A 14657-nucleotide genomic window follows, 5' to 3' on the forward strand; every position below is an offset into this window, starting at 1 on the left:
GCTCTGCACAAAAATGGCCTAACAGGGAAGAGTATTGCAGCTACAAAGATTGCACCTCAGTCAACAATCTATCGCATCATCAAGAACTTCAAGGAGAGAGCTTCCATTGTTGCCAAAAAGGCTCCAGGGCGCCCAAGAAGGACCAGCAAACCCCAGGACCGTATCTTAAAACTGTTTCAGCTGCGGGATCGGACTACCAGTAGTGCCGAGATAGCTCAGCAATGGCAGCAGGCTGGTGTGAGTGCTTCTGCATGCACTGTGAGGCGGAGACTGCTTGAGCAAGGCCTGGTTTCAAGGAGGACAGCAAAGAAGCCACTTCTCTCCAGAAAAAAACATCAGGGACCGACTGATATTCTGCAAAAGGTACAGGGAGTGGACTGCTGAGGACTGAGGTAAAGTCATTTTCTCAGATGAATCCCCTTTTCGATTGTTTGGGACACCTGGAAAACAGCTTATTAGGAGAAGAAGAGGTGAGCGCTATCACCAGTCTTGTCTCATGCCAACTGTTAAGCATCCTGAAATGATTAATGTGTTGGGTTGCTTCTCAGCCAAGGCAATCGGCTCACTCACAGTCTTGCCTAAAAACACAGCCATGAATAAAGAATGGTACCAGAATGTCCTCCAAGAGTAACTTCTCCCAACTGTCCAAGAGCAGTTTGGCACCCAACAATGCCTTTTCCAGCATGATGGAGCACCTTGTCATAAAGCAAAGGTGATCACTAAATGGCTCATGGAACAAAACATAGAGATTTTGGATCTATGGCCTGGAAACTCCCCAGATCTTAATCCCATTGAGAACTTGTGGGCAATCATCAAGAGACGGGTGGACAAACAAAAACCAACAAATTCTGGCAAAATGCAAGCATTGCTTATGCAAGAATGGACAGCTATCAGTCAGGATTTGGTCCAGAAGTTGATTGAGAGCATGCCAGGGAGAATTGCTGAGGTCCTGAAGAAGAAGGGTCAACACTGCAAATATTGACTTGCTGCATTAACTCATTCTAACTGTCAATATAACCTTTTGGTACTCATAATATGATTGCAATTATATTTCTGTATGTGATGTAAACATCAGACAAACACAATTAAAAACCAGAGGGCAACAGATCATGTGAAAATATGATTTTGGTGTCATTCTCAAAACTTTTGGCCATGACTGTACACTGCAATCAATACTGTATATTTCTAGGTTCTAACTGACTCACCAGGAAACTGCTGAATGTCGATGGACATGGGTACCAGTAAGAGGCCTATGCTCCACTGCTGCTCTGCAGCTCTGCAGTACACTCTGCCCTTTCCCTGGCTAAGAGTGCGGGGGAGTAGATGCCAGGACTCTCTACTCAGGAGAGGATTGAGGCTGCAGCCAAAGAGGACCTGATTCCTAAAGTTGCGTGTGGAAATGATTCCTGCAGGAGTGGAGGGTAGAGCTGAGGGGCAGCAGGAAGATGGAGGCCACATAGCTCCACATCCACAGCAGGAAAGTAAGCGCAGGATAAACTCCACGGGTCATCAGCAACTTATGAAGAAACAAATGTGTGACTATATACTTCTTGGATCTGCCTGTTTGTTTATATATACCGTATTTTTCGGATTATAACACACACTTTTCCTTCCAAAAATTTGGGAGGAAAATGGGGGGTGCGTCTTAAAATCCGAATATAGCTTTACCTGGGGGTCCTGTCTGTGCGGTGATTGGGTGGCCGGGTGCCTGTGGCTGCGTGCAAGCGGCCGGGTACCTGTGCTTGCATGCGGGTGGCAGCCGGGTACCTGTGGCTGCGTGCGGGCGGCAGTCGAGTCGGGTGCCTGTGCCTGCGTGCGGGCGGCAGCCGGCACCGACAAGCACCCGGCTGCCTCCCTCACACAAGCACGCTGCCTCTCGCACACAGGCACCGGACTGCCGGCTGCCACCCACACGCACCCAAGCAAGGTACCCGGCCGCTTGCACGCAAGGTGAGCGGGCAGCCTGGTGGCTGCCACTCTGTGCGTGCGGTGCGGGCGGCTGTGCCGCAGGTTACCCAGTTTGTCCGCGGTCCCAGTTTCAAATGATGGTGCCAGGAGCGGGCGCATGCGCAGATGGAGCTCTTGGACGAGAGCTCCATCTGCGCACACGCCGCTCCGGGAGTCAGTGCATGCACAGATGGAGCCCTTGGATGAGGGCTCCATCTGCGCATGCGCCGCTCCAGGCGCCATCATTTGAACCGGGACCGCGGACACTGGGACACTCACTGCACCGACTTGCTTCATGACTCACCTGCTACCGCCGCCACCACGGACGCCACCGCACCCGCCACCACGAACGCCACCGCACCTGCCACCATGGACGCCACCGCACCTACCACCACGGACGCCTCGCACCTGCCATCACAGACCCGGCTGCCACTGACTCGCCGTGCCTGCCAGCACAACCTCTGCCTCCTGTGATCCCGCTTCACCACCACTGCTGCCCCCCTCCAGTAAGAGAACACCGGAGTATAAGACGGACCCCACTTTTCTTTTTTTTTACCTTTTTTTATGTCTAAATTTGGGGTGCGTTTTATAATCCGGTGCGTCTTATAAAGCGAAAAATACGGTACTTATGTTGCTTCTACTGTATATAATTGTGTAGGTGTCTGTGTATATATAGTAAATGTGTGTATGTAAATGTATATATGATGTATGTGCCTGTGTGTGTATTCTATATGTATCTCTGTGCATAAATAGTAAATGTACCTATGTGTGTACACTGTGTGCAGAATTATTAGGCAAATGAGTATTTTGATGACATGATACTTTTTCTACATGTTGTCCTATTCCAAGCTGTATAGGCTTGAGAGCCAACTACCAGTTAAGTAAATCAGGTGATGTGCCTCTCTGTAATGAGGAGATATGTGGTGTAATGACATCAACATCCTATATAAGGTGTGCTTAATTATTAGGCAACTTCCTTTCCTTTGGCAAAATAGGTCAGAAGAGAGATTTGACAGGCTCTGAAAAGTCCAAAATTGTGAGATGTCTTGCAGAGGGATGCAGCAGTCTTGAAATTGCCAAACGTTTGAAGCGTGATCACCGAACAATCAAGCGTTTCATGGCAAATAGCCAACAGGGTCGGAAGAAGCGTGTTGGACAAAAAAGGCGCAATATAACTGCCCATGAATTGAGGAAAATCAAGTGTGAAGCTGCCAAGATGCCATTTGCCACCAGTTAGGCTATATTTCAGAGCTGCAACGTTACTGGAGTATCAAAAAGCACAAGGTGTGCCATACTCAGAGACATGGCCAAGGTAAGGAAGGCTGAAAAACGACCACCTTTGAATAAGAAACATAAGATAAAACGTCAAGACTGGGCCAAGAAATATCTTAAGACTGATTTTTCAAAGGTTTTATGGACTGATGATATGAGAGTAACTCTTGATGGGCCAGATGGATGAGCCAGAGGCTCGATCAGTAAAAGGGCAGAGAGATCCACTCCGACTCAGACGCCAGCAAGGTGGAGGTGGGGTACTGGTATGCGGTGATATCATCAAAGATGAACTTGTGGGACCTTTTCGGGTTGAGGATGCAGTGAAGCTCAATTCCCAGACCTACTGCCAGTTTCTGGAATATAACTCTTTCAAGCAGCGTTACAGGAAGAAGTCGGTATCGTTCAAGAAAACATGATTTTCATGTAGGACATTGCTCCATCACATGCATCCAACTACTCCACAGCGTGGCTGGCCAGTAAAGGTCTAAAAGATGAAAAACTAATGACATGGCCCCCTTGTTCACCTGATCTGAACCCCACAAAGAACCTGTGGTTCCTCATAAAATGTGAGATCTACAGGGAGGGAAAACAGTACACCTCTCAGAACAGTGTCTGGGAGGCTGTGGTGGCTGCTGCACGAAATGTTGATCGTGAACAGATCAAGCAACTGACAGAATCTATGGATGGTAGGCTGTTGAGTGTCATCATAAAGAAAGGTGGCTATATTGGTCACTATTTTTTGGGGTTTTGTTTTTGCATGTCAGAAATGTTTATTTCTAAATTTTGTGCAGTTATATTGGTTTACCTGGTGAAAATAAACAAGTGAGAAGGGAATATATTTGGTTTTTATTAAGTTGCTAATAATTCTGCACAGTAATAGTTACCTGCATAAACAAATATCCTCCTAAAATAGCCAAATCTAAAAAAAAAACCACTCCAACTTTCAAAATATTAACCTTTGATCTTTGAGTCTTTTGGGTTGATTGAGAACATAGTTGTTGATCAATAATAAAAAAATACAACTTGCCTAATAATTCTACACACGGTGTATATAGTATATGTGCTTGTGTGTATGTGTGTATATATAGTACGTGTGTGTATGTGCATGTGTGTAGCTAGTATATGTATCTCTATGCATACAGAGTATGTGTATATATGCTTCTCTATATATAGTGTATGTGCTTGCTTGTATATGTGTCTGTGTGTATATATTGTATGTGTGCTTGTTTGAATATGTGCCTGTGTGTGCATATATAGTACGTGTGCTTGTGTGTATACAGTCAGGGCCAGACATATTTGGACAGTTACACAAGTTTTGTTATTTTAGCTGTTTACAAAAACATGTTCAGAAATACAATTATATATATAATATGGGCTGAAAGTGCACACTCCCAGCTGCAATATGAGAGAGTTTTCACATCCAAATCGGAGAAAGGGTTTAGGAATCATAGCTCTGTAATGCATAGCCTCCTCTTTTTCAAGGGACCAAAAGTAATTGGACAAGGGACTCTAAGGGCTGCAATTAACTCTGAAGGCGTCTCCCTCGTTAACCTGTAATCAATGAAGTAGTTAAAAGGTCTGGGGTTGATTACAGGTGTGTGGTTTTGCATTTGGAAGCTGTTGCTGTGACCAGACAACATGCGGTCTAAGGAACTCTCAATTGAGGTGAAGCAGAACATCCTGAGGCTGAAAAAAAATAAAAAAATCCATCAGAGAGATAGCAGACATGCTTGGAGTAGCAAAATCAACAGTCGGGTACATTCTGAGAAAAAAGGAATTGACTGGTGAGCTTGGGAACTCAAAAAGGCCTGGGCGTCCACGGATGACAACAGTGGTGGATGATCGCCGCATACTTTCTTTGGTGAAGAAGAACCCGTTCACAACATCAACTGAAGTCCAGAACACTCAGTGAAGTAGGTGTATCTGTCTCTAAGTCAACAGTAAAGAGAAGACTCCATGAAAGTAAATACAAAGGGTTCACATCTAGATGTAAACCATTCATCAATTCCAAAAATAGACAGGCCAGAGTTAAATTTGCTGAAAAACACCTCATGAAGCCAGCTCAGTTCTGGAAAAGTATTCTATGGACAGATGAGACAAAGATCAACCTGTACCAGAATGATGGGAAGAAAAAAGTTTGGAGAAGAAAGGGAACGGCACATGATCCAAGGCACACCACATCCTCTGTAAAACATGGTGGAGGCAACGTGATGGCATGGGCATGCATGGCTTTCAATGGCACTGGGTCACTTGTGTTTATTGATGACATAACAGCAGACAAGAGTAGCCGGATGAATTCTGAAGTGTACCGGGATATACTTTCAGCCCAGATTCAGCCAAATGCCGCAAAGTTGATCGGACGGCGCTTCATAGTACAGATGGACAATGACGCCAAGCATACAGCCAAAGCTACCCAGGAGTTCATGAAAAAAAAAAAAAGTGGAACATTCTGCAATGGCCAAGTCAATCACCAGATCTTAACCCAATTGAGCATGCATTTCACTTGCTCAAATCCAGACTTAAGATGGAAAGACCCACAAACAAGCAAGACCTGAAGGCTGCGGCTGTAAAGGCCTGGCAAAGCATTAAGAAGGAGGAAACCCAGCGTTTGGTGATGTCCATGGGTTCCAGACTTAAGGCAGTGATTGCCTCCAAAGGATTCGCAACAAATTATTGAAAATAAAAATATTTTGTTTGGGTTTGGTTTATTTGTCCAATTACTTTTGACCTTCTAAAATGTGGAGTGTTTGTAAAGAAATGTGTACAATTCCTACAATTTCTATCAGATATTTTTGTTCAAACCTTCAAATTAAACGTTACAATCTGCACTTGAATTCTGTTGTAGAGGTTTCATTTCAAATCCAATGTGGTGGCATGCAGAGCCCAACTCGCGAAAATTGTGTCACTGTCCAAATATTTCTGGACCTAACTGTATGTGCCTGTATGTAGATATATAGTATGTGTATAGTACAGTATAGTATATGTCTCTCTGTGCATAAATAGTATGTGTATGTGTGCTTCTGTATATATAGTGTATGTGCTTGTGTCTGTATGTATCTCTGTGTATATATAGTATGTGTGAATCTGCATGTGTCTATACAGCATATGCATCTCTGTGAATAAATAGTATGTGTATATGTGCCTGTGTTTGCACATATAGTATGTGTGTGTGTATCTGCATGTGTATATACAGCATATTTATTTTTTTCTGTTATAATGCCCTTAGTCTTGTGCTAGAGAAAAACAATAAATTCAGGGTCACTTATCCTCCTCAGGACCAGATATTCGTCTTTGGAACTGCTCAAGTCTGTTTTCAGCCATCATGTCAAGACTAAAACACGTGAATGCTGAAGCAAATTACTGAGCTCAGCTGTCATGCCAAGGTTGATGGCACAAGCTGCGGAACCCTGTAATTGGCTAAAGTAATCACGTCTGACATCATCACTGCAGCCTATAAACATAGACTGAGCAGCAGAGAGGCATCACTGGACCAGGTAAGAATGAGTAACATTGATTTTATTATTATTTTTCCCAGCACAAGATTATGAGCACAATAAATCTTAAAATGGAAGACCCCAAGAAGTGGGGTGGGGGGAGGGGGAAGTGTGGGAGGTGGTGTGGGAGGTGTACGGGAGGGGCATGGTCAATTCTTGCACAGTGGCTTTTTGTTCTCCGTGTCTGCCCCTGGACACAGGTAAAAAAGTATTGAACATGCTTACTGAAATTCATTTAACCCCTTCACAACTCAGCCTGTTTTTACCTTCCTGACCAGGCCAATTTTTTCAATGCTGACAAGACATTTTTATTATGAGGTAATAACTCCCAAATGCTTCAACGGATCCCAGTAATTCTGAGATTGTTTTAGTCATGACATATTGTACTTCATGTTAGTCGTAAATTTAGGAAAATATTTTTTCGTTTATTTGTGAAAATATCGTACATTTGGAGAAAATTTCGCAATTTTCAAACTTTCACATTTTATACTTTTAAACCAGAGTGTTATGTCACACAAAGTAGTTAATAAATAATATTTCCCACATGTCTATTTTACATCAGCACCAATTTTGAAACATTTTTTTTGTTAGGAACTTAGAAGGGTTAATAGTTTATTAGCAAGTTCTCATTTTTCAACAAAATTTACAAAACTATTTTTTTCGGGGACCACATCCCATTTGAAGTGATTTTGAGAGGCCTAGGTGACAGAAAATACCCAAAGTGACACCACTTTACAAACTGCACCCCTCACACTGCTCAAAACAACATCCAAGAAGTTTATTAACCCTCCAGGTTGCTTCACAAGAACCAAGTCAATATGAAAAGAAAACAATTCAAATTTTACCTTTTCCCACAAAAAAAGTTACTTTAGCCCCAAATTTTGCATTTTCACAAGGGTAATCATAAAATGTGTTGGGCAATTTCTTGGGAGTACGCCCATACCTCATATGTGGTGGAAAACCACTGTTTGGGTGCACGGCAGGGTTTGGGAGGGAATGAGCGTCATTTCACTTTTGGAACCCAAAATTGGCGTTTGCAGAGCTTGTTATATGTGTTATCATATTTATTGCTATAATAATTTTTTAATTTTTTTGTTCTTCATTTTCTGATCTTTTAAAAAATATTTTTACGATTTTTTTTAAAAACTTTTTTTTTCACTTTTATACTTAGTCCCCATATGGGACAACATTTATTCCTCTGATAGCTAGTATAATGTATTGCAATGTATTGATCGTCCCCGTCATCATGTCACGGGGGTTCTAATCGTGTGGGAGTGGGAGCGCTCTCCTTTCTCCCAGCTCCTAAATGCTGCGATCGCAATTGATGGCAGCATTTAGGTGCTTAAACAGCCAGAGGCGGCGCATTGACTGTCTTTGGCTGTGACGGCTCGAGCTCGGCTTATCACTTACGTCGATCTCCCGGCAGCAATTGTGTATGCACAGCTCCTGTGCCAACGTGATTGCCATGACATACTCTTATGTCATAAGTCATGTACCTTTATTCCACCATGATGTTAGCTTACATGAAAGATCATGAAGGAGTTAATATTTCTTACAAAATTCTTTGTTGATAGCTTCAAGACACATGGCTTTTTGGACCTCTCTTTCTTCCTTTCTTCAATACTTTTTCCCTGTGTCATTTCTCATCTCTTTGCATGTGTGGATTGGATGGGTCTGGTGAGAAATCCATCTCCATAGTATCTTTAGAAATATATTTACTTAGAAAATTGGTTATGTGTTCAATACTTATTTTACGCAACAAGCAATCAGCGAACGATGATTTGGTTGACAACTTTCTATTCTGTATGGGAGACTTTACTGCTCCCACACACAATAGAACCCTGTTGACCCAAGCTGTAGATTCCTCCAGGATCCACTAATTTTAAGATACGTGCCCTCCGACTCCTCCTTTCTATTATGCTTGAAAGCTTCCCAACTCCTTTCCAACAGAAAATAATTATTGAGCATTTTAAATTAAAATGCCCAATCCTGATCCTTTTTTTCTCTTGGTGGATAAGTTAATGCTAGATGTGTCTGGAAGCAACTTTCTTCACTCCACCTACTAAAAACACATGAACATTCAGCCAAGCACAACATTCATGTGTATGAAAAATTCAGGAGAGATAGCCGTTGATTGTCTGACAATTATCTCATATCTATGGATATCTTAAAGGAGTTGTCCAAAATTAGACAAGCCCTTCTTAACTGGATCTTAATAAGCAACCAGTGATTATCTGGAAGACACAGCGCCAACATTGGAGGAGCGACACTGGGCCAGAAGGTGAGTATGTAGGGTTTTTTCATGTGAGCATTTTAGATGTGTTGGAAGGGTTTGTCCCCTACTGGTATTACCGTCAGTCCAATTCTATAAAATGTTAGAAAACTTTACTTTGCACTCAGCAAAATAAATAACTCTTAATGCCTATTCCCTGGATACAATGTATAGACCCTAACAGCGCAGGTTAATCATTGAAAGCTGAGCTCTAATAGTCATTATTTTCCTCTTAAAATGGAGGCTAAAAATTAAACCAGTAGTACATAACTTTAGTCTCAAGAAATTAAACATATAAATTTGTATATCCATGTAGTATAACACATTTTACCTGTATGTCCATTGGTAGCAGCAGAATACAAGGCAGTATGGCCATCTTTAGATACGTTATTTAGATCCAGTCCTTCTTCATTAAGCAGCATTGACAATAAAGTGACGTTTCCCTGGGCAGCAGCTTGGTGAAGAAGGGTGGACCTGTCTCCCAGGGGAACAGGACCACCACTTGTTAACAAAGAAGTTAAGGAGGGTGACCAGCCTGTGAGTCAAAGTAATAGATGATAAGGGGAACAGAGATATAAGCATCAGGATATAATGCAAGTTAATTAAAACAACAGGAGCTGGAAATTATCGAGAGGTGCGATTAGATTTACAGAAATGTTAATGTAAACATAGTGTGCTTCAGGTAGATTACTATGGTGTTATATAGTGCATTAAGATGAATTGGGGAAATATGAACTTTTTCAAGTAAATCACAGGCTTCTCGGTTTCTGGGCTACATTTACTAGACAGAGGTACATAGCCAATAGAAATGTCAATGGGAAAACTACTACTGCACTGAAAATCCTTATGATTTTGATGCTGGGGCTGCACAGAGCTTTGTTAGACTACAACGTAGATTATCATTTAGGTTGAGCACAATTAACTTTTTTACCACCATATCTTACCTATTGAAATATTTGTCTTGCACTATTATACATATAATATGTGCATATAATATTTGCATGCGTGGAACATTTACAATCACTGTTGTGTTCCAAAATATCTAGGTGTAGACTCCATGAATACGACTAGATTAAAAAATATATCGTGGCGAATATTGTTCTAAGGAAAACTAGAGCAAAAATAAGTTTTACTTATGCACAGGATAGGTGAAAATTGTTAATAGGGTTGTTCGGGCTTATCACAAAAGTCTGCAGTCACTCTGTACAAGAACGAGTGGCTATGTGACCCCATGAGTACGATATGCATACTTCGAGCCACGTTATGACTAGACGTGAGTGCCCTTGCTCAATACAAGTGAATTGGTGGGGGAGGCCGCACACATCTAGTCGGATTTGTACAAGAATATGCATATCACAAACATGAGTTCACGTGATCGATTGGTCTCCCCACCAATATTGCAGAATCCTCACAGCACCACTGCCCATATCTGCAGTTACAAAAAGTGACTGTACACTTTCGTGCTAAACCGATGAAACTCCACTAATCACCAGAATAGGCAACAGCACACCATAATCTCTGGATGTGCCATCATCTCAGCAATCAGACCCCACTAATCTAGAAGTAATCACATATCCTGTGAAAAGGCGATTATTTGTTCTTAAATTATACAAACTACTGACTTTGTCTCTTGCAGGACCTGTGTGAGGTCATACCCATGTGACCAGAAGGGGCGGGGCCTCAGCCAACAAAGCTGATACCAGCTGGTCACATGGGTGACCTCACACAGGTCCTGCAAGAGACAAAGTGAGTCGTTTGTATAATACTTTTGCAAATGCTAACAGGGGGAGGGGATAACTATGAATATATTATCTGCTCCTTTGCTGCTGTCACTCATCAGGCAGCTAATTTTATAAACTTTACTTTTTTGGATTTCAAAACCTAAACATCCGAGCTGACAACTACAGGTATGTATAGTATCTGCCTAATAGTGCCAGTATAGCACTGGCTTTAGGTTATATATGAAAATCCTGGTGATTGGTCCCTTTAAAGTAATGTGCATGGGAAATACTTCCTTAACATTTTGCGTCTCATTTAATAAAAAATGGCAGTCCCTCCAGCATCCTAAAAACTGTTAGCCTTGTCTCCTATCTGGATTCATTATGAGGGCTTCTATGAAAGCTTAATAATGACTAAGGCTATGTGCGCACGTTGCGTATATACATGCAGTTACGCTGCGCTTTGTAGCGCAGCGTAACTGCATGCGTCCTGCGTCCCCTGCACAGTCTATGGAGATTGTGCAGGGGACGTGCGCACGTGGCGTTTTAGAGCGCAGCGTTTCGGCTACTGCCGAAGCGCTGCGTAAAAAGAAGTGACATGTCACTTCTTCCGTGCGCTTTGCCGGCAGCCCCTGCTCTGTCTATGGGAGGAGCTGCAGGCAAAGCGCATGGAATCGGCTTTCACTACGGACATTTCTGCAGCGATTTAAAGCGCACATGTGCTCTTCAGATCGCTGCAGAAATTTCTGCAGTGACTGTACGCAACGTGCGCACATAGCCTAAAGATACCTATAGATAGCCATTCACATTAGTTTGAAGATGAAAAATGGTTTCAACCAAAACAGCAATTTGTTGAGTGAAATTAATCAATGAATGATATTTTAAACCAACTAATGATTGACAGTGATCAACTTGAAAGTCCGTTTTCATGTGGTGGTCACTGGGCAAAAAACGATCTTTCAGTAAAAGAAAGTTACTAAAACATTTGGAAGAAAATCGTTTGTTGATTGACCAGTGTCACTGAACATGAACGGTCAGTTTGGACGCTGGTAGTGGTGTCATCAAACAATCGGTCAAGTTATACCTAATGTGTATGGACATCTTTAAAAAAAATCTACATACTGCTGTATTAATGCTTGAAGATATATCGGCTTCATTTGCACTATAGGGGACAAAAAAATAATAAAATGTATGACAAATTTACAGCCAAGAGATCAAACCTGTGAACAAACAATCTCAAATGGTGAGTGCACTTTAAAGGGAACCTGCCATGAAAACACCTGCAGGTATTGGGTTAATCTGCAGGAAAAAAAAAAAGCATTAAAATCTGGAGCAGCTGCCACAGGGAGAAAAATAACTTGTATCCTGCCTTCAGCTGCTCACTTCCAGCATTTGTGTGCAAAGTAGAATGCCAATCAGAGTGCCTGGAAGTGATTACAGCACATTCCTTGTGTAGTGAGTAGTGACTATAATCGATCCATGCTCCACCCCTATGACTTCGAGTGAGCAGCCGAAGGGAGGATATAACTTAATTTTCCCCTTTCTCCTGGAAGCCGCTGATCCATTAAGGAAGGCAGGCATGATTTTAATGCTATTTACATGCAAATTAACCCGGTGTAACACCTCTGGAAATTACAGGTTCCCTTTAAGTCTAAATGAGTTGAGAAATGTAACAACTTAATAGATTTTTTGTCCATTTAGTAAATATAGCCCATTAAGCCATTTTAAATGTTTTATAGGGAATTTGGTGGAATCCAGTAAGTTTGTTAAGGAAACCTCTAAACATTTGGTTAAGTCTGCCACTGCCAAAAGACTGGGAAAACAAATGAAAATAAAGTTTAGCACAACGATATAGGAAAAGAAATTTAACACTGTACACATTATTGGTCGCATGGTATATGGTCTGTTGGGGAAAACAGCAAAAAGTGAAAGGAATATACACAAAATAAATTTTGCCATAGTGGCAAAATTTTCCTTACCATTTAGCAAACACGTCTAACTCACTTTTCAAGAAAGGAACAACTTATTTAAGAAGCAAAAGAAAAATGTGTCATACAAAAGAAGCCAACAAGTGAAGCATTTGCTTAAGCCGGAAAAACATGCAGTAATGGAAAAGGGAGTAAAGACAGAAGAACAGCTTCTGGCATCAGCTTCAGAATGTGGAGATGGTTAATTTGAGAGCCAAAATCAATGTTTTAATCTTTTTGCCCTACTTCCAAGCCAAATCCCATTCATTGGAAAAATTATTGCATCTCAAGGAGGTGAAGACAGTGATTTCACAATTTGAAGAAAAATAATTGCAGTTTAATACAAAATAAATATCATGGGGTATGAAAATCTATGAGCTGAAAATTAACTAATAACTCAAATGCATCATGCTGGAAATCATAAAAAATGAGTCATTTAAAAGCAAAGTATAGTAAAAACGGCTGCATGTCTTTGGTAGCTATTGCAATTTGCCAAAATGAAAAAAAAAACGAGGAGTATTGGTTGCCATTTTCTTGCTGATATACACTTTTTTAAAATTGAAAAGGACCAATACCTGAAATACGTTCTTCTTAAAGAGCTACTAACAAGGTTAGAATATGTCTATAAGAAATCTTAAGTGACTGACCTCTAATATAAGGAGGGTTCACTCTGGCCATAAACACCCTTATGCTGCAAGGGCTAAGTACTCGGAGAGATGAAAATCATCACTTTTATAAATCTGAGGTTGACTTTGAGCAAGTCCATGACATACTTGCCAACAATAATGTTGGCAATGTATGGAATTTTAAGTCCTGTTACTAGTCTTGCTCAGCAATGACCCAAATTCTGTCAAGAATGCTTCAAACCTGTACAGGGACTACGTACTTTTAGTCCCGCCCCAAATTTCATGCGACGGTTTCTGAAATATCTGGATAGTCCTTGGCAACTATGAAATGGACTTCTACAAGTGCTATTTAAATTAATAGAACAGTTTCAGAAATTTCTGCCACATGTGAACAGAACCTAAATGTAAAACCTAAACACAAGACAACCCTTACACATATAAAGCCATATCTAAGAGTGGATTATGGCAGGCTCTAAAGCAGCATGTTTCTGTGGTCTAAATGTGATGGCATAAATACTAGTAGTCATGTTGAAAATGCTTTCACCAGACACATAACCCAACTATCTCAGATGAAACACACTACTGACGGCACAAGTGCAAACTACAGATGCAGTGTTTCAATAAAGGAGATGGAGTGATGTGTCATGCCCCTCCATCCGCACCTATCTTATGGTTGAGAGACAGAAGACGGGCCAAACGGGCCAGACGGGCATGGTTTTATCACTACAAATTTTGTATAATTTCCAAAAGTGTAAACTTTGTAAATGTGAAATACTATTGAGCTGATTGGATTCAAGTTTAATATATATTTGTTATATTAGCTTAAAAGTAGCCAACACCATTAATTATCTGATTCTACTAGATATTCATACACTACAAATATGACCATTAAGTAAACTGTGTAATAGGTTCTGACTGTATAATAGTCTATTAAGCCTGATATCAATAGAGACAAAACTGTTCAGTAGTTCTCATATAGAGAGAAAACAGATCTACACAAGTAAGGATACTCCAGTGTTGGTTGGGGAAGGATTACTTAAAAAGGCTGGTTCAGGCTTATACAACATACGGCCCGCCGAACAATGTTGTGCGGTCCGCAGACAATCGGGAGGTTCCAGTTCTCATCTTCCTATATGAAAGACACAAATACAGTTGGACACTATGGGACCAGAACAGCGCTCATCAGCCCCAACCCCAACATGCATGATGCTGTGACTTCATCAATGTATGGTTGTTGTGATCATCAAAGCACAGAGGTAGCAAAGATGCGGCCAGAAACAGTAAGCCGAAGATTAAATATGCTATTGTAGGAGGATGTGGGGGGGAGTTGGTGTTACTATGAGGTCACCTCTTGGGGCAAC

At 41.4% G+C, this 14657-nt stretch overlaps 1 protein-coding gene across 1 annotated transcript in view; it reads right to left on the minus strand.

Annotated features, from left to right (window-relative positions):
- Positions 1 to 14657, minus strand: part of CTTNBP2 (cortactin binding protein 2) — a 245981-nt gene that overhangs the window by 118631 nt on the left and 112693 nt on the right. The window contains exon 5 of the mRNA XM_075345037.1: positions 9317 to 9520. Coding sequence (XP_075201152.1) covers positions 9317 to 9520 — 204 coding nt within the window. The remainder of the gene's footprint in view (positions 1 to 9316; positions 9521 to 14657) is intronic.

Source organism: Anomaloglossus baeobatrachus, chromosome 4, assembly GCF_048569485.1.
Source record: "Anomaloglossus baeobatrachus isolate aAnoBae1 chromosome 4, aAnoBae1.hap1, whole genome shotgun sequence".
NCBI classification, from domain to species: Eukaryota; Metazoa; Chordata; class Amphibia; order Anura; family Aromobatidae; genus Anomaloglossus; species Anomaloglossus baeobatrachus.